The 18,887-nt window shown below is 47.3% G+C and overlaps 1 protein-coding gene across 2 annotated transcripts in view; it reads left to right on the top strand.

The window, feature by feature from the left end:
* Positions 1 to 18,887, top strand: part of DROSHA (drosha ribonuclease III) — a 669,472-nt gene that overhangs the window by 406,401 nt on the left and 244,184 nt on the right. For both annotated transcript variants that reach the window (XM_078687959.1, XM_078687960.1), the window contains exon 12: positions 12,816 to 12,890. In XM_078687959.1, coding sequence (XP_078544085.1) covers positions 12,816 to 12,890 — 75 coding nt within the window. The remainder of the gene's footprint in view (positions 1 to 12,815; positions 12,891 to 18,887) is intronic.

Consider the following 18,887-nt stretch of genomic DNA (forward strand, 5'->3'; position numbering starts at 1 on the left):
CAGCATGACGCGTTTCGTCATTACGACTTCCTCAGACGCTGAATGCAAAGTTCAAAGCTTCTTGCTGTCAACAGTTTTTAAAAGTCAGCCTGGCTCCTCCTGTTCTGGCACAAGCGAAGAGGGACTCTTTCCATAGTCCTCCCCCTTCTAATTTACCTGGTTTTAGCTGCCATCTTGGAGTGTGTTTTGCGTTTGTCAAATGTGCAACTTCAATGTTCGTGGCTATGTTCCACTGGTTAAGTCTTCCATTGTTTTGGGTAAGAAACACACTGTTCAATATGATGGTGCGATTTTGCCAGAAGTTGTTTGTGGAGCTTGTTGGTCCGCTGTGTCCCCTTCCGCCGGCCGCTGCTTTCGAAACCCGTGTCTGGGTAGACAATGTGAGTCATCCGTACTACCTTGCGTTAGTCGCAATTTCAAAAAATGGGGTTCACTTTCAACGGCGGTTCTAGCAGGCAGTATCCACAGATTTCATCACAAACGCCGCTTTCCTGCTGAACTGCTTGGGGCGGGTGCATCCCTCGTGCAAACGGCAATGCACGTGTAAATATTCCTCCCAAAGGTGTCCCACTTCAAAAGACACTCTGGACACACTGGGGATTGTGTGAACAACTTTTAATTGCAACCAGCATGACGCGTTTCGTCATTACGACTTCCTCAGACGCTGAATGCAAAGTTCAAAGCTTCTTGCTGTCAACAGTTTTTAAAAGTCAGCCTGGCTCCTCCTGTTCTGGCACAAGCGAAGAGGGACTCTTTCCATAGTCCTCCCCCTTCTAATTTACCTGGTTTTAGCTGCCATCTTGGAGTGTGTTTTGCGTTTGTCAAATGTGCAACTTCAATGTTCGTGGCTATGTTCCACTGGTTAAGTCTTCCATTGTTTTGGGTAAGAAACACACTGTTTAATATGATGGTTCGATTTTGCCAGAAGTTGTTTGTGGAGCTTGTTGGTCCGCTGTGTCCCCTTCCGCCGGCCGCTGCTTTCGAAACACGTGTCTGGGTAGACAATGTGAGTCATCCGTTTGCATTCAGCGTCTGAGGAAGTCGTAATGACGAAACGCGTCATGCTGGTTGCAATTAAAAGTTGTTCACACAATCCCCAGTGTGTCCAGAGTGTCTTTTGAAGTGGGACACCTTTGGGAGGAATATTTACACGTGCATTGCCGTTTGCACGAGGGATGCACCCGCCCCAAGCAGTTCAGCAGGAAAGCGGCGTTTGAAATATATATATATATATATATATATAAATGAAAATGATTTAAGAGCATGCAGAAGGGAACATGTGAGGCAACGAAATCTGATTCCTGTTGGTGGCCTCTGAAGAGAAGCACGAAGGCTTCGTAACGCGTCAGGCCGAGGGATGAAAGGACGAGATGGGAAGCTGCATGTTTTATTAAACAAGTGGTGTGAACCTGCCTGTAAGACCTGCATCGTGCCAGAGGCCACGCCCCCTCCTTTCATCACTCTGAAAACGTGCCCCCTGGCACGTTTGCAGATGAGGAACAGCTTCCTCTTGAATACTGGGGGTGCCTGGGGGCAAAGTAGTCCAGCAGGAACTTCCAGTATGCACCAGAGTGCTGCGTTGCAGAGCGGTGTTCTGAGGCCACATTCCTTTTTACACCTCTCTGCAACGCAGCTCTGTGGCGCTTAGTGGAGGTAGCTGGTGGGCTAGTTGCACCCCAGGGACCCTCAGGATTCAAGGGGAGTTAATCTCCAAAATTAAAACGCGCCACGGGGCGCGTTTGCACAGTAGTAAAGGGAGGGGGCGGGGTCTGAGTTGACACGTGTGCAAACACGCCCTGTGGCGTGTTTTAAGTTGGGAAATTAATTCCCCTTCAATCCCCAGGGTCCCTGGGGGCCAACTAGCCCACCAGGTGCTTCCAGTAAGGGACATTGCGCTGCTTTGCAGAGAGGTGGTGAAGGCCGTGCCCCTTTTTACACCTCTCTGCAACGGCGCTTACTGGAGGTACCTAGTGGGCTAGTTTGACCCTAGGGACCCTCCGGATTCAAGGAGACTTAATCTCCCAACTTAAAACGGCCACAGGGCGCGTTTACACAGTGGTGAAGGGAGGGGATGGGGCCCGAGGTGACGTGTTAAAACACGCCCTGTTGCGCGTTTTAAGTTGGGGAAATAATTCCCCTTCAATCCTGAGGGCCCCTGGGGGCTAACTAGTGGCGCTTACTGGAGGTACCTAGTGGGCTACTTGGACCCTAGGGAGACTCAGGATTCAAGGGGACTTAATCTCCCAAATTAAAATGGACCCAGGTCGTGTTTACACAGTGGTGAAGGGAGGGGATGGTGTAGGAAAGTGGCACTATATATACTGGACCAAAGTAAGGTACAGTGTGTATAGAGTCCCCAGTCCCCAGAGGTTTGCCATAGGTTAAAGTTAGATATAACCTTACTTTCTAAAGTGTTAGCTTGACCGAGCAGTAAGGCAGTATCAGAGGACAGTATAAAGCATTTGTTGTACACACTCAGTCAGCAAATGGTCTCACACATTCAAGAACTGAACTTTATGCCAATTGTTTTGTATCAGAAGATATAGTTGTTTTATTTTAGAACCAACAAGGTATCAAAATATATTTTCTCAGGCTGAGTTACTTTAGTTAAATACTTTTCAAATAGGCAATAGACTTTTTGAATGCAATAGTTACAGTTTGTTGCAATAGGCAACACAATTTCAAACACAATGCAACATTGAGCTCAATGGGAATTTCTGGTTAAATGCAGTTAGTTACTTTGTAGATTACTTTTTTAACCACAGATCTGGATCATAGATTCAGTCCCAGGACATGAGCTGTAAACAGTTAAGTAAAAGCGTTTTGGTTACAGTAGTGATTTTTAAGGAATATTATTGTATTTTAAAAGTTGACATTTAGAAACTTTTTCAGGTGGAATTACCAATGTTATCCTATGGAAGGAAATACAATTTGTAGGTAAAATATGTTCACGTTACTTTTATAATCCAGTGCTGGACTCCTAGGTTCAGCACAGGGACCTCTATCTAAAACAGGCAAGTAATTACGTTTTTATCGTTGGTACGATTTTTATAGAATATTTGTAACTTTCAAAAATCGACACTTGGAAACTTTTTCGGCAAAAAGCAGGCAATGATATCCTATGGAAGGAAATTCAAGTTATTGGTAAGTACGGTTAAAATTACTTTTCAGGATCAGTACTGGGCTCAAAGATGCATCCCTGAGGTCTCTCCTGATAACAGGTGAGTAAATCGGAATTCATAGTTCGGCTGATTTTAGAGGAATATTTTAAAGTTCCAAAACTCCACACTTAAAAGAATTTCCCAAGTGAAACCAGTCAATGTTAGCCTTGCACTCCTCTAGTGACCCATTCAGCATCATGTACTAATCCATTCACTGGTAAAAGAATTTCCAGGTGAAACCAGTCAATGTTAGCCTTGCACTCCTCTAGTGACCCATTCAGCATCCTATACTAATCCATTCACTGCGCCATAAAACTTAAAACACATATAAATTCACCCAGGCACTCTCCTTGCAGTACTCTAGTATTCATGCAGTGAGCCAGGCCTTAGCACATGGACTGCTTCAAACCCCTATCCACAATGCATGCAGTCCTACACACTTATCTTTCACACCTTCAATTCCCCAGTCACTCCCCTTGCACTCCTCTAGTGACCCATTCACTGCGCCAAAAGCCAACCACTTACAAATTCATCCAGGCACTCTCCTTGCAGTACTCTAATCATTCAGTCAGTACCCAAGTACTAATGCACCGAGCCAGGCCTTAGCACATGGACTGCTTCAAACGCCTATCCATTATGCATGCAGTCCTCTAACCACCTACATACTTGTCTTTCACAGCTTCAATTCCCCAGTCAGTATCCATACACTTCCAGGAAACACCCTGTCACTCCTCTTGCACTCCTCTAGTGACCCATTCAGCAGCATGTACTAATCCATTCACTGCGCCAAATGCCAAACACTTATAAATTCACCCAGGCATTCTCCTTGCAGTACTCTAATCATTCAGTCAGTACCCAAGTACTCCTGCACTGAGCCAGACCTTAGCACTTGGACTGCTTCAAACCCCTATCCACTATGCATGCAGTCCCCTAACTAACCAACACACTTCTAGTTCTGCACTTATACATTCAACAAAAAAACAATATTTCAGTTTCAATATATATATATATTTTTTTTAATTTGTTTTTATTGTCGCCATCACATGATATACATCAATGGTTAATCATTCGTCGTAGCAGCTTCAACATTCCGGTGCATTCCATCAGTAGGGCAACTTTTCAAATTTTTTCTTTTTGTTTTTTCTCCCAACCTTTCAACATACAACTATAAGGGTCAAAGTACGCGATTCTCGACATAAATCAAGTACAGCATATGCGTGAATAGAAGCAATTCAATACCGTGACTAGAATCAAGAGCATCTATAATCCTGTCTGCAGTTTCGGTTCATATGGTTCTGTGCAGTCCGCTGCGTCTGACGCCCTTCCCTTCGCTCCCCCCCACTATTCCACATCCTCGTCCTCTCCTGAGCTGTCCCCATCCTCATCTTCAGGCAGAGGCTCACAAATATCTCCCCTATATGCATTCCAAGGTGACCATGTTTTGTTCCATTTACGTGGGTTGAGTCTTTGTTGGTAAACCGCCCTCTCTGTCAACATAAGCATGTCCATGGTCCTGCACCACTGAGCCAGGGTCGGGGTTTCCTGCGCCCCCCAATTCTTTGCTATATCCCGTTTTGCCAACATCATACCAATGATCACCCACCGTTTCCCATGCGGTGTCAGGTCGGTCGGGCCCCACACATTCAGTAAGCAAACCCTAGGGTCAGGTGTGAACGAGTTTTGTAAGGTCTGACTGACTGTGCGTGTTACACGCCTCCAGTAATCTCGTATATTAGGACAGGCCCACAACGTATGGAACAGTGTACCCTCCTCCCCACAGTTTCTTAGGCAGTACGGGTGTTCCGTCCTGTGTATTTTGTGCAGTGTCGTGCGGGTGTAGTAAACCCTATGTAATATTTTAAATGGATCAATCTAAATCGGGTGGATATGCCCGCTTCCCTGGGCGATGCCAGTGCAGCATTCCATTCCGCCTCATCCAGGTCCCCGATCTCACCCTCCCAATATTCTTTCAGCTTCCCCAGTGGATCCGGTAGGTTGTTCAGCAGTTTACGATAGGTAAGGGATGTAGCACCTGCCTCCATATAGTCCGTAAGCAGTCGGTCCTCTAACGGAGCAGACTCCGGGACTGTCACACCCGGTTCTAACACGGACATGAGAGCGTGCCTAATTTGTATATATCTGTATGTTTCCGTCACTGCAAGGTCGTACTGTTCCCTCAGGGACGCAAAGGAGAGCACGCCATCTCTCGTCCATAGATCGCCTACTGTGGAGATCCCGATGTTATCCCATTGGTCAAACCCCTTGCAGCTACACAGGTTACCTAGGGCCTTGGCATCCCATAGTGGTGTAAGTTTGGTAATCACTCCCTCCCAAGCAAGCCGCCTCTGAGCTTTATGCCATAAAGACACAGTGTGCGTGGTAGGGCCCTCCAGCTTCGTCACCATTCCCCTGTTATAGAGCGGGGCCAGGAGGGTGTTTGTGCCCAGTTGGCGCCTATCCGCCAGATAGGCCGGGTCATCTTGTGCACCATGAATCCACTGGTTGATCACTTTAAGGTGAGCCGCCCAGTAGTACAATTCAAGGTTCGGGAGCGCTATCCCCCCGCTGTACCAGTCTCTAATTAATTTCAAATGTGCCACCCTGGCCGGCTTGCCCCCCCATAGTAGGCCCGACAAGTGTGCTGACACCTGGCGGAAGAACGACACTGGGACCATCGCCGGCGTATTCTCCAGGACATATAGGAAGCGAGGCAGTGCCATCATTTTGAAGAGTGCCGCTCTCCCTAGCAGTGTCAAGGGGAGGGTCATCCAGTGGCGCACGTCCGCCTTCAGCCTATCCAGCAGGGGCTTAAGGTTCAATTCCAGAAAGGTTGCATGGTCCCTCGTGATGTGGATCCCTAGGTATTTGAAGGAAAAGGGTTCTATGAGTAATTGGCAACCATCAGGTAGGACTGGAGGATCGCCTTGTATCATATAGAGTATGGACTTGGACCAATTAAGTTTATACCCTGATGCCGCTCCCTGTCTCTCACACAGTGCCAATAGGACCGGAATGCCATTCGCGAGGTCCGTGAGGTAGACGAGCATGTCGTCGGCATATAGGGAAACCCTATCCTCCCAGTCTCCACCCCACTGTATGCCCTTCAGCAGCTGGGTGGTTCTGAGAATCGTGGCCAGGGGTTCCAGCACTAATGCGAATAACAGCGGTGAGAGCGGGCACCCTTGTCTCGTGCCCCTCGCCAGCGGGAGCTCTCTCGAGATATGTCCATTCGCTGTCACCCTAGCCACAGGTTTGGTGTACAGTAGCCTGACCCATGATATGAATTTCGAGCCAATACCCATATGTTCCAGGACCGCAAAGAGATAGCGCCATTCGACCATGTCAAACGCCATTTTGGCATCTAATGACAGCACTGCTGCCGGTCCCGCCAACAGTGGAGCGCGTGATAGTACCCCGTGCAGCCGCCGCAAGTTCAGTGCCGTACTGCGGTGTGGCATAAAGCCCGACTGGTCCGGGTGAATCAAGTGCGCCAGATGGGGCATCAGTCTAGTGGCCAGTAGTTTCGCCAAAATTTTATTTTCGGCGTTAAGGAGAGAAATTGGGCGGTATGATCCGCATTCTTCAGGGGGTTTACCAGGTTTTGGTATTGTGACTATAGTGGCCGTGCGCTGATCGGGAGGCAAACGCCCCCGCTCCCGGCATTCCCTGTACATGTGGAGTAAGGGTGTGGACAGGGATTCGGACATGATCTTATACCATTCAATCGGCACTCCGTTGGGGCCCATCGCTTTCCCTGGGTGTAGCGCCGCTATAGCTGCCTGTATCTCTGCGGCCGTCAGGTCCGAATCAAGCTCGTCCCGACTTTCCTGGGGGAGAGTACGGGTAGGTATTCCTATGAGAGATCCCTCTGCCATCTCCCGTGTGACCTCGGATTCAGGGGAATATACCGTTTGGAAGTGGTCTGCCATGAGTTCTACTATTCGTGCCGGGCTGGTCTGTAACACACCATCTGAGTTTTTTACTTGCAGTATGGCCCTCTGTCCTCCCCGTTTTTTTTCCAACCAGGCTAGGAGTTTACTCGCTTTATCGCCTACGTCATATATCCTGTTCGCTGTCGCCCCCATATTGTCCACCACCCTGCGGCGCACATGGTCGGTGTGACGCTGCTGACACAGTCTGAGTGCGTGTTGTGTGGCTCCAGTCGGGTCCCTTTCGTGTTCCAGTGTTGCCCTAGCAAGGCGCTCCTCTAGCTCTAATAATTCCTGACGTTGCACGTGTTTGTTGTGTGATAGCAGAGATTGCCTGCCCGCGAAGGACCGTCTTGTATGCTTCCCACAAGGTTGTATGGGACGCCACCGACCCCGCATTTTCGGATAGGTAAGACCTCGTGCCTCTCTTTAAAGCCTTGGCTATAACAGGCTCTCTGAGGTATCCCGGGTAGATAGGGTATATGCGTCTAAGGGTTCGTTCCTGGCCGGAAAGAGTCAGTGTCAGCGGGGAATGGTCCGAGACCCCTCGTGGTTTGATTTGAGCGTCAGTGAAATTGAGGAGGCCCCCTCCCAGTGTGAGGAAGTAGTCAATTCTTGAGAGGCTATCATGAACTGCCGAATAGTATGTGTAGTGTCGGTCCTCTGGGTGAAATTGCCTCCATATATCTACTAAGCCCTGTGCCTCTATAAAGTCATGCAATTTGGAAGGCCCTGGCGTTTGTGTGCGCGTGGGGTAGCGGTCTAGGGAGTTGCGTGCCACCGCATTAAAATCGCCCCCCACGATGAGATCCCCCTCTGGAAGGTCCAACAAGAATTTTCCCAGCTCTGGGAGGGCTATGGCATGTAGTGCCGGCAGGATATACACCGAGACCACGTTGAGCGGCTTTCCCTCCCACTGTCCATGTATCGCCGCGAAGCGCCCCTGTGTGTCGACGCTAACGGATTGGGGTATGAACCTGGATGAGCGGTGCAGTAATATCCCCGTACCCCGGGATCCCCTTGTAAACTCAGAGTGGACAACCATGCTGTACCCTTTCCTATCTAGGGCCCGTGTCGCTGTTCCAGTGAGATGTGTTTCCTGTAGTAGGACCAGGGCGGGACTCAATCTCTTTATGCTCTGCAGGACCAACCCACGCTTTATTTTGTCTCCCAGACCCCTCACATTCCAGGAGATGAGGCTCAGTGGGGGTGCCTGTCCCATACTAGTGTCCCCCCTTACCATGTTTGAATGAGCTGACAGTTAGTTTACGTTCGCAGAGACGCAAGTAGCTCTCGGAGTGGGCACGAGCGCTGTGCCATGATACCTCTACTCTACGCGCGTGTGCCCTATGGTACCGTGTCTGACCCTGTGCATTAACTAAAAACCAGAAACATATCCTACCCCCAACTCCCCCCTCCCTGCCCCCCTGCTCAACGGACTCAAAACTGCCCGCCCCCCCAACTTAGCAGAGTGCCTGACCCCAACCCAAAACATAGTACTTGCTCGCTGGGGTGAAGGGCTCTCCGGCGTCAGCGGCCCCCTTTCTCTGCCGCGGAGGCCCTCAGCCCAGTGTCCAAAGCGGCACCGCCGGTCTTCGTTGCAGTCCGTTCAGTCAGACAATAGCGTTGAATCACTGTTCCCCCTCGTCGCCCTCCTCCTGAGGTCCTGTCAAGTGGGAGCTGTTCTCCGTGTCTGCGCCGGTGGATTGGGAGCCCGGCGGGACCCAGCATCACGGTGTTTGTTCTGCCTGTTGGAGCGACGAGGGGGGTCCACCGATCTCCACCCCTCCAGCCATTCCTGCGCCACCTCCGGGGAATCAAAAAACCACGTTTTGTTATCCGCCACAATCCGAAGCTTGGCCGGAAAAAGCATCGAATACGGGATCTCTCTGGCACGCAGTTCCTTTTTCACTTCGAAGAAAGTTCTCCTCCTTCGCGCGACCTCGGCTGTGTAGTCCGGAAAAAAGGCCAGCGCGGAGTTCTGAATTTTAATAGGGGGTGAGGTCCTTGCTGTCTGCAGGATGGCATCCCGATCCCTGAAATTAAAGAGTCTCGCAATGATTGGCCTGGGGTTAGCGCCCGTTTTCTGGCGTCCACCAGGGACCCTGTGCGCCCTTTCCACCGTGAAGAAAGCGGAGAGTCCTTTAGGCTGCAAGGTCTGCTTGATCAAGTTCTCTACATACAGGTCCATCGCTCTCGTGTCCTCCGATTCCGGCACACCTATGATACGGATGTTGTTGCGCCTTGAGCGCCCTTCCTGGTCATCGAGCTTGTCACGCAGTTCCTTATTTTCCTTCGAGACGCGGTCCATTCTAATCTGCAGCTCCGACACGTCTTCCACCAAGGACTTGGTCACTACTTCCATAGTATTCACTCTCTCCGTCATCTTATGGAAGTCCGCCCTTATCAGTGTGATCTCGGCTGAGATCGACCCCACCGTGGCCTGGACTTGCGTGAGGGCCCGCATGACATCATCCAGGGTAGTCTTCTTGTTCCCCGCCGCTTCCGCAGTTTTGCCCGGCTGTGTTCTTGCGTCCGGGGGGGGGGGTAACGGGCTTCTCGTATGCAAACCGGTCAAGGCGTGACTGCGCCACTCCGTTTTTCGGCCCCCTGCCAGCCATCTTGGCAGCGTGGCTCGCCAAAGGTAAAGGTATTCTATAATCCAGTCCCCAGAACCGGCGTACCTGCTCGTTTGCACTCACACCTGGCGCCGTCGGGGCAGACCCTCCTGTAGCTCCCCCTGACAATCACAGGGCACAATCCAATAGTGTTTCGGCGTGGCTTCTGAGGCTTGCCTCCGATCCACGCGATTGATGGTGACAACAGTCGTCACAAGGCTCCTCTACTTCGTCGCCGTTCCTGCAGTGGCCTATGGGAGCGATGGGAAGAATCCGCCAGCGGATGAGTGGACTCAGGCACAGGGCGGTCGACAGTCTTTCTCCTCTGGGAGTGTGATGTTTGCCCCTCGCTAAACAGCTTAAGTGCCGCCCATACAGTGCAGCCGTGGAATCTCCCGCCGGACACCCCTGCGTCGCCTGCAGGGCCCGCGGCACTGGCAGTTCAGCCGGCCCGGGTCCGAAGAGAAAGTCCCGTGTGGATGATCCACAGCTCCCGGAGTCTGCCCAGGGGGGGAGGCCCAACAATGTCCGGTGCCCGCTCGGGCTTCTAGTAGCGCAGTGCGCCCCTAAACAGTGGGGGAGTCCAGGAGTTAGTCTTCGCGCTATCCGGCGGCGGGGAACCGCTCTCTGCCTGTCTCAGCGCTCCGCTAATGACGCCGGCTCCGCAGCGGCCGATGCCGGATTCCCTGCGTGAACCCAAGATGGCGGTCTCTCCTTCCGATGTCGCCACTCCGAGCGCCACTTCCCCTCTCTGTGGGACGTCAGGGTGGTTTTCCTCCTCACCTCGGAGGGGTGCCTGGGCTCGCACTCCGGGCTCTCGAGTTCCGGTGGCGATATCAGGATGCCGAGGGGTTCCCCTCGTATTCGTCGGCCGCGGGCGGGCACTTCCGGTGTTTCTCCGCCCGGATGAGTTCACTTCCTGCCGGCTTTGCAGTGCAGTCCACTCCCCGGCCCGCAATCTCCTCTCAGGCCCACACGGGGTCCGTTCAGAACTGGACTTCTCGGCCACAGATGGAAGTCCTGCTAGTCTGCGTCCTTGCCGCCCGGTCCTGGGCTTCTGTGCCTTCCCGCCTGGGAAAGTTTGAGAACGGATAAGTGTTCGGATTGCTTAGGAGGCCGCTTCAGTCACGGAGCTCTCCTCCTAAGCTGCCGCCATCGCCGGCTGCTGGCCACGCCCCGTTCAGTTTCAATATTTAAAAAAACTTTTTTATTTCCATTTATATTAAAAATATATAATGTAATTTAAAAAATAAAATATCTAAAAAATGGTAGAAAATCAGTATAAAACAATACATATAACTATTATTACTTTTAAAAATTATCATTTAAAAAACCTTCGAAATTCACTGAAAAAACCATAGGTTTCAGGGCTGTTCTAGTTAGCTGGACATTTCACGCGTACAAAACCATTGAAATTCCTCCGTTCTAGTTAGTTCTGCTAACTATAACTCGCGTGTCCGCAATCCACTGCTGATGTCACATATTACATCATTCATGACCTGGTCAGTGACATCACTGATGAATTCTCAAATGATATAATCCACGTGACAATCAGATACCTCATCATACACTAATATAACCTTTCATCACTCACTGTAAAATACAGAGTACCATATTTTAATCCATTGACACACCAATACTAGTTCCTAAAAACCCACTCAGTGATTCCTAGATCTACACACACATCTAACCACTTACCTATAGATTCACTCATACATGCTGTCAATGATCAATAGAATACTATCAAATATACTTATACACCTATATCGACATTACACACCAGCACACATCCTATTCACTTATGCAGTCATCCTACTCACTTATGCAAACAATGGATCATACTTGCATTTACTCAGCTACACACTTATGCAAACAACACTTCATGTATTCATATAGATAGTAACTTATACTTAGTGTGTTATAAAATCACTATTACAAGTATACAGTTATCCATACAGTCACTCATACAAGCTCTAAGTCTTATGTATACTTATTTATATACAACAACTGTCACACACTGCCTTTTATTTTTCTAGTTTGTTGGACATGTACCATTGAGAGATATATTTGCTCATCACCACACCCATAAAGATATTCACTCACCCAAACAACTGTTATAACATGTAGTCTTAACCTCACATATCTACTGAATCAACTATTCACACATCTTTGGGCAGTCACACACACCCCCACAGAACCACACACACATTCACTCTCCCATACAAATACTCAGTTAACTAATCAATAACTAATATAGACTTTCACATAGCTAGTAACCAACTGGTGCAGCAGTTTACACAACAACTGACAGTGATACAGATATTCACACAGTTTAGTCATTATCCAATATACTTAGTGAGACACTATAAATTAGTCAAGTAAACAGTCAATCACACTGCTACTAAATCCTCCATCCAGATATTTATATTTATATAGCCACTCATTCTTCAATGCAGATTGCTATGTATATATAATACATATTTAAATAACGAACCAAACCACATTCACTGGATGATGTCATCAGTGATATCATCAGTGATTTCATCAGTGATGTCACTGACCATGTCATGAATGATGTAATATGTCACATCATCAGCAGTGGATTGCGGTGCACAAGTTATAGTTAACAGAACTATCTATAACGAAGGAATTTCAATGGTTGTGTACGAGTTAAATGTCCAGCTAACTAAGCCCTGAAACCTATGGATTTTTCAGTGACTATATATATATATATATATATATATATATATATATATATATATATATATATATATATATATATATATATATATTATATATTATACACCCTTATTTTGATTCAACCAATTCATTGGACGTTCCTTACACACTCATTTTCAGAAGACGTGCAATAAATAAGAGCTCACTATTTAAATGCTTCTTGATAATACTATGGTCGCAATTGTATTTATGTACCTGAACATTGGTCAACTTATGTCTTGTTATATATTGCTTGGAGAGATCTCCTCTTTTTGTATTGCAATAAAAATCAATAAAACGTTTGGAAGAAAATAAATTGATGGTGGCATGCATGTCATAATTCACGTGCTCTGAGTTTTTGAACATATTTCAACAAATGCTTATTTCAGGTCCTGTTTTTGAAAACGAAGATCCGACTTGCCCACAATTTCATTTCATGCCGCGTTTTGTGAGGTCTCTTCCAGGTAAGCAATTGCATCTGTAGTCTGAGTCTGGCACATGATTCAAATAGAATCTTGTTTGTTGGTTAAAATCATAATTTACAACTAAATGTAGTCATTCTAAAAGTACTCCCAGTGATCTGACTTTGGCACACTATGTGCTACTATAAAAACAGAATCGCCATTTTCAATGTGAATATACGAATACCTCTCTACTCAAAGACACTGTACAAATAGAAGTATTCTGCACTCGAAGGTTGACATGGATACCCATCACCTAATAGATAAACAATGTAAGTGGAGATGTCAGGAGAAAAAGGTTTTGAGCCCTTGCCTTTGGGTAGATAATCATGTTACAGTATAACCACTGTCTATGTAAATGATTGCTACATTGCTTCGAAAATTATTTTATGAATATAAATATTTTTTAACTTCTTGATTATTCAGCCGCATAATCAATATATTACATAATTGGAATGTATTGTTTTAGTATTAACTTAGTCAGGCCTAATGTGAGAAACGGTCAGAGTTATAGTTACTTAGGTGGGGGCAGTAGGGGATCGAACATCAAGATGCCAATTGAAAGCCTGGTGCTGATCACTTCACACTAAATGTACATATTATCTCACTCGATTTGTACCCATCAGTGGGTAAGGCAAGTATCATCCACACATTCAGTGGCTGTAATGAACATTTGTGGAAGCTTGTCTTCGGAGGGAAGAGAAACATATTTTCTATTCATCTCTTATATGGCACCAACATGCCATCTATAGGAAGCATTTTGGTACTTGAAGTGGGGCCATCATGGAAGAGAAGTTAGCAAGATTTATTATAGAAATGAGTCTTGAACTACCTTCAGAAGATCATTGTTCAGCAGTATGGTGGTGAAGCTATTAGAATGTTAGAGGTGTTTGTATCTGTTGGAGGGGAAATTGAGCTGTACATTTTGTAGGCTTGATGATATGAGCTGTTGTGATGAACAAAGGTCAGCTGAGTTGATAGGCCATTTGTTGTTCGCATGGGTTTGTCCATAGCTGTAGATTGGTTTATGGGAAGAATGGTGGTCTTTAAAGTTGAAGTGTTCTCTGCTGGGTTTTCTCTGACATAATTTGAGGCCTGGCAGAATGTGAGCTTCATTGAAACTTCAGAAGATTGTATAGGCTCTGGTTTTTTTTTTAAAGCTGAAGTTTGGTGATGGTAGATTCTGGCAATCCTTTGTACAGGCTATTGCAGTAGTCAAATACACCTGGGACAGTAAAGATAATTATGGTTTTGCAAGGCATTGTGAGGATGTGGAGAACCATTTTAGTTATTCACACAGAAGAGGAGGGGTGAGATTAACGGACTCTCCTACTCCGGACCCCCAGTCAATACTTTTAAACACCTGAAGGAGTGGGGAGTGGTAAAATATCTGTATATATGTGGTGTCACGTGCTGTGTGTCTTAATACTGCCCTCGCTAACACAGCTTTGTGACATGATTTATCATAGGGCTGCTTCAAAACACTCCTGGGCAGCCAATGCCTGGGGTGGAGCAATATTGTTGGGGAAGACCTAACACAACACAGAAACAATTGGTGTCTAAAGTGACTGGGATCACCGGAAGTGAAAGTGCAGTGTAGGTTAAAACTAGCTCGTAGGTGTCGCTGGGCCTACACTTTATTCCTGGACCCTCCGGCCAGGGTACCAAGCATTGGCATAGCCAATAGGTCTTGCCTTTGGGACCTTATAAGTGTTTAGCCATGCAACACTTGATGTTGTTGCACCAAGAATATTGTGCTGGATAACTAAACACTCATAAGGTCCCAAAGGCGAGACCTATTGGCTATGCCAATGCTTGTTTTTTTAATGTCACCAAAACCCTTAAACTTATTTTCCCCACTGGGTACAGCATTTTTTTCTGGTGTATCGCCATTGTTTACACGCATCAGAGGGCCACATGAATCGATATGCTGCGTACGGAAGTAATGTATTTTGAGTATTACTGCAAATCTGAAAGTGTTGAATATTTTTCAGCTGGACATTAGGAAAATAATTTAGATTTAGAGATTTGTTCTTATTTTTATTTATTAATAACAGCCCCATGGCTGTATGTCACTTAGATCTTTGAATCCTTAATTACCCTGAACGGAAATAAGAATAGAACAAGTGGCGGCGAAAGTGAAAGCGTTTCCCTTGCGGGAGCGAGCGGGGGCTCCATCTTTTTGAAAGTTAATTGCAAACAGATGTCGCCAAAGCTCGCTCCTGCAAGGGAATCGCCAAACGTGCACACGTTGCCATTGAAGGCAATGTGTGCACGTTTTTGGCCTAAAAAGCAAACCGATTCCAAGAGGTCTCCTCCTACGCAGCGCGTGAAGGATGGTGGCGATTGGGAGATATTATGTGCTCCTTACACCCCTCCTTACTGCCAAGTAGTCTACATGTTTCAGCCGTTAGTTTGTGCCCCTCGTTCAGGGTCACGCCGGCTGTCTTCATTACTCAACCGGTCCCAGAGTATGTATGTATATCTCTCACCTCGTTTTCCGGGATGAGGGGGTGTCAGAACTCGTTGTTCTGGCACGAGGTATCCCCGAGAAAGTACTCTGTTGATGTTCTAAATAGGAAAAAGGGGACAAGAAAACAAAAGGACAACGGGGTCACCAAAAAGCGATTCCCCCTTGTGGTTCTGTGTAGGTCAGTGACGTAATGAAGCATCAGTCCACCACAACACAGGGTCGAATACCCAGATTGCACTCCTATATTAGGAATCAAGCTATATTGCTTTCAAACAAAGTAATTGTCCTACTCAAGGAGTAGGTGTAGATCAAAGATGCGTGTGCACCATAGTGCGCATCTATCCATTAAAACATAAGGACACATAGTGACTTGTCACTTACCAAGTTTACTCCTAACAATGCTAAAAATGGCAAGAGACAAGGAGAGACCCCTGTAGTCACACTCTGGGGGAAAAATGTAAAAAGAACGCCACCATCGTCAAGGTTAATGGTATTCATATATTATTATATTGGTACCAAGCACAATAGTCATATTCCCATGCGTTAGTTTGAAGGTGCTAGTGTCACTCAGGGTATAGTTACAGCCGCAGTGATATATTCTGAGAGATAAGCATAGCCGTAGTGATCTCTGATGAGTGTTAATGCTCTGAAACCATTTGCTACAGCCTGGTGATTATATGCGGTAGGTGCGAACTAGAAATTCAAAAAATATGCCCATGCACAAGGTAGGGAGGGGAAGAGGTCCCTGGCCAGTCGCAGCGCGAAGTCCCCTCAGTGCCCAAGCGCCAGTAACTCCCCCTGTCATAGCCCGTGTATTAAAGTGCCCCCGACTCATTACTACATCAAGGTGGGTGCGCATCCTCTTGCCTGCTCATCTGCTCTCGCAGTGTAGATTTGCAGGAGAGCTGCGAAGGCAGGCATGATATACTCGCCATGGATCCCAGCTCGCCTAGTGCATTTCCGGTCACGTGGTCATCGTGATGACTCTTATGTAGAGTATGGCAGGCCCTGCGCATCCCGTTACCAAGGAAACCAATTTTGGTCCCGTGTAAGGTATGCACCAAAAATCTATTCCCGTCCCTGTTGAAGATGTGGAAATGTGCGCGTCTCGTGTTCTTGGCAATATTGATTGCGCCCAAAACAACGCAGCGGAATGGAGTCCTACTTTTCTGCTCACTTAGGGAAAACCATTGGTCTTACACCTGTGAACTCAGTTGAAGGCGGGGGTAATAGCGTGTGGGTATTCACGCGTCTTATTGTCCGCGAAACGCTAAACCCTGCCCGATAACGCAAAGGACCCTCACTTTTTCTACACTTGTGGGAGAACTTGTTTGTCCGCATCCAGAATTCTTTTGAGCAAAACGGTTTGCCTGTCGCCCATAACGAGCGTGTCCTAGCCCATATTCAGCCCAAGTGTGTGTTCGGAGCGCCCAACGGGCGAGGGGCTCTCATCATGCTGGACGGTCACAAAACACGTGTTACTGTGAAGTTAGCTCGCCTATCATGTGCTAATGTATTAAAGATCATAGTGTGGGCCATAATCAGGGGGCCTCCTTCATTGTAGAGGCTCCCTGTCATGAGCTCAGTTGAGTGGCTCAAATGGTGTGGAGGAGGGTCTAACATTGATACGAGATATCTCCAGGGTCTATGTGTGGGGTAGACATCTACCTATTCAGGGTATGCCAAGGATTATCATCGTTGAGACCCACCAGGTGAATTTCCAAACAATATACCCATTTATGCTCTCTCAGCAGGAGGGCTCTCAGTCTCTCTCCTGCAGCTGGGTTCAAACTGGGTTTCTCAATTATCGTACATGTCAAATCGTCAATGGTGTGGTGTTTCTCTAAGTAGTGGGCTGTGAGCTTCGTGTTGGATTTCAAACACCTTATTGTGCTGCGTTGCTCCAGAACACGTGTCTTAACCTGCCTACTGGTCATGCCCACATATTGTTTGTGACAGGTTCTAGTAATCTGGTTGATCACAAAATCGGAGTTGCAGATTGTCTGTGACCTCTGTTCCCATGGATAGGTAAGTCCCACATCTGTTTTCTTTGTGTTGTTAGTGAGGTGACACACACTGCATGACCCACAACGTGAGTGCCCATGAAGGGAAGGGAGTCCCCCTGGTGTCCCGGTCCTCCTTTGTTGAAGTGTAGTTGGTCTGCTGTGCACCAAGATGTCTTTCAGATTCGCGCTCCTCTTAAAGGAAAATAGAGGCTTTTCTAAGTTCATACCATTGGAATTAGGTATGCACCAGTGTTTCAGTGCCGCTTGCTTGATTTGCTGAGAGGTCGTATTGAAGGTGGTGACACTACTGATTTTTCTGTTAAAGGTCTACTGGTCTTTTCCAAAAGGGTTCTCCCTATTCGCGTTTGTAGCTCTTTTCCTGGCTCTAACAATCGTGTGCTCAGGATAGCCCCTCTGGGTGAGTTTTCTCGTGAGGAGTGCTTTCTCTCCCTTGAAAGTAGTTCTCTCAGTAAAGTTCCGCCGTAATCTAAACAATTGTCCCACAGGTAGGTTGTCGCTTAGAGATTTAGGGTGGAAACTGTTGTATGCTAACAGTGAGTTCTTATCAGTCGGTTTGTGGTAGACGTTGATGTGCAGTTTATCTCCTTTGGGTTCAATCACTAGATCCGAAAACGGTAACCCAATCTTAGTTACTGTGGATGTGAAATGGAGCAGGGGGTTCCTATTGTTGAGCCAGTCAAGGAATTGGGTGACCGATTGTGCATCTCCCTTCCAGATCACCAAGACATTGTCAATATAACAACGCCACAGTCTGATGTTATCCGACCATGGACATTGAGGGTGGTAGATCACAGTTCTCTCAAATGCACCCAAATACAGGCCAGTCAGGCTCGGGGCAAATGTACTGCCCCTCTCGGTCCCGTGGGTCTGCAGGGCTGTAGGCTACGTGCGCATCATCACAGTGGCCACGTGACCGGAAATGCATTAGGCGAGTATATCATGCCTGCCTTCACCACTCTCCAGCAGATCTACACGGCGAGAGCAGACGAGCGGTCAAGAGGATGAGCACCCACCTTGATGCAGTAAGGAGTCTGGGGCACTTTAATACACGGGCCGTGACGGGTGGAGTTACTGGCGCTTGGGCATTAAGGGGACTTCTCCCTTTGACTGGCCAGGAACCTTTTCCCCTCCCTACCTTGTGCATGAGTGTATTTTTAGAATTTCTAGTTCGCACGTACCGCAGATATTCACCAGTCTGTAGCAAATGGTTTCAGTGCATTAACACCCAACACAGATCACTATGGCTACGCTTTTCTCTCAGAATATATCACTTCGGCTGTAACTATACCCTGAGTGACACTAGCCCTTTCAATCTACCCTATGGGAATACGACTATTGTGTTTGGTACCAATATAATATGATGTGATTACCATTAACCTTGACGATGTCGTTGTTATTCTTTTTAACTTTCTCCCCCAGAGTATGACTAAAGGGGGTCTCTCCCTGTCTCTCGCCATTTTTAGCATTGTTAGGGGTAAACTCGGTAAGTGGCAAGTCACT

The sequence above is a fragment of the Lissotriton helveticus genome, chromosome 4_1 (genome assembly GCF_964261635.1).
Source record: "Lissotriton helveticus chromosome 4_1, aLisHel1.1, whole genome shotgun sequence".
In the NCBI taxonomy this organism is placed as follows: Eukaryota; Metazoa; Chordata; class Amphibia; order Caudata; family Salamandridae; genus Lissotriton; species Lissotriton helveticus.